Source organism: Gavialis gangeticus, unplaced genomic scaffold (genome assembly GCF_001723915.1).
Source record: "Gavialis gangeticus isolate Ggan-Ray unplaced genomic scaffold, GavGan_comp1, whole genome shotgun sequence".
NCBI classification, from domain to species: Eukaryota; Metazoa; Chordata; order Crocodylia; family Gavialidae; genus Gavialis; species Gavialis gangeticus.
The window spans coordinates 183,893,033-183,894,874 of NW_017729022.1; the positions used below are offsets into that span (position 1 = coordinate 183,893,033).

At 42.4% G+C, this 1,842-nt stretch overlaps 1 protein-coding gene across 3 annotated transcripts in view; it reads right to left on the reverse strand.

Annotated features, from left to right (window-relative positions):
- The window catches only part of PAPOLG (poly(A) polymerase gamma), a 39,585-nt gene that overhangs the window by 22,287 nt on the left and 15,456 nt on the right, over positions 1 to 1,842 (reverse strand). For all 3 annotated transcript variants that reach the window (XM_019516642.1, XM_019516641.1, XM_019516640.1), the window contains exon 8: positions 801 to 890. In XM_019516642.1, coding sequence (XP_019372187.1) covers positions 801 to 890 — 90 coding nt within the window. The remainder of the gene's footprint in view (positions 1 to 800; positions 891 to 1,842) is intronic.

The window sequence follows — 1,842 nt, forward strand, 5'->3', positions numbered from 1 at the left end:
AATCAATTTTTCCCCTTCAATTGACCGCCCCCCCCCACCCCCCCCCCCCCCCAAACAAAACAAAACCCAAAACAAAAAACATAAAAAACTTTGGACTTCCAAGTGCAAAACCATAATCTAAAAACTTCCACTGCATGGGCACCTAATCCTGAACATCCCTAAGTTTTGTAGGTACCCAGCCTTTTCAGTCTAAAGGTTCCTATGCATCTGTTCCTGCACCTCATCAGGCATAAGGAGCTAGGCACCTGGCTCCTAAAGGCCCCAGAGACTAGGAAGAGCTGCACATAAGATCTCAAAAATCTGATGAGATAGCTTGCATCAGGCATGTTCAGAATACATCTAAGAGGCCCAGGTTCTCACAAAATGCAAATATTATGGTTTTCTTGTTAAGATGCAACTGGGAGAAATGGCAGCACTGCTGCTGCTGCTGTGTTGGAACACTCCCCCAAGAAGGGCGTGATTTTGATTTAATTCCCCTCTCAGCCTGAGAATTCAAAATCCACATCTCCCAGGAGAATGCCCCAACACTACCAGGTTATGCGCTAGGCTGGGAGCTTGTTCCACTCCTTTAAATGCAGGACTACTGTGCAGAAATGAATACAAGATTCATGAGGTTAAAAGGAAAGCAGTTGAGAGCCTTAACTATATGCTAATCTTTATGGAACTCAGTTGAGGGAGGGAATTTTGGTTCCCGTTTTCAAAGCTGTGTTTATCCAGACTGTTCTATCTGCCCTCAGAGCAGGGCCCTACAACTTCCCGTCCCAACAGGGCAAGATAGACTGACTCAGTAGTCTACTTACGTTTTGCCCACAGTTTGATTGCTCTAAGTGTTAGCCGAAAGTTCTCCTTGTTTGGCACCAAGTGGAGAATTTCATCAGTAACTCTGCAACCTGCAAGAGATTCAAGTGTTTGTATTTAATAGTCTCAACACTAGGTTTCCCACCTTATAGTTCTACAGTGCTATTCTTTTTCCAATAAGCATAACTTGGCCATCACTCAAGTCTGAGCTGCTGAAGCCCACGTTTACTACAGCTAGGGGATGCAAGAGTAACCTCTAGTATGAACTGCTTCCTTGTGCACAAAATGAAGTATGGCTTCAGTCTAAACAAGTAAAAGGCCATACTGAATGAGATCAGGAGAGGGCTTAGAAGCCATGTTCCCATTTTGGAGAACCATAGACTATTTGACAAAACTGACAATTGAGCAGAGGCAGGTGTGTGCGTGTGCACCAACCTTAGCCGTTTCCAAAGGGCTTAAGCCAAGCTGCAGAAGTATGGCTAAAGCAGAAAGCAAAAAAGCAGCAATCAGCATGTCCAACTAAACCAGTCATGAGCTCCAATTGAGCAGAGCACAAGGCTTGAAACAAAATATTGAGACATCATTAAATAATCCAAATATAGTATATCATAGCCTTATCTTAAAATGTTAGTAGTAGCAGCAGCAATTGATTTAACCAAATTATTAGATGCTGGTTTTGTTGAAGTTTCTTAGATATGTTGTTAAAAAAGCAGCTTTAAAAGTCAGTGAAGACTGTAAACAAAGGTGAAGAGAAGACCAACCCCCCTCCCCGCCCCCCCAAAAAAGCCAGATGGTAGCAAGCAGCTTTCCCTGGCAAGGACAGAAAGAGATAAGAAATCAATCTTTCTACTTCCCCAAGGACTTAAATCCCAATGACACCTTTTAAGTCCACAAGGTATCTGGTTCAGCCGAGTCCCAAAAATGTCAGTGAAACTTTGTTAAAGTGAATCAGAGAACATTTATTAAAATAAACCATCTATAAATACAGTGGATACGCTGGAGAAAAATTTGAACAGCAAAAATCAAGAAGGCTTGCTTCTAATT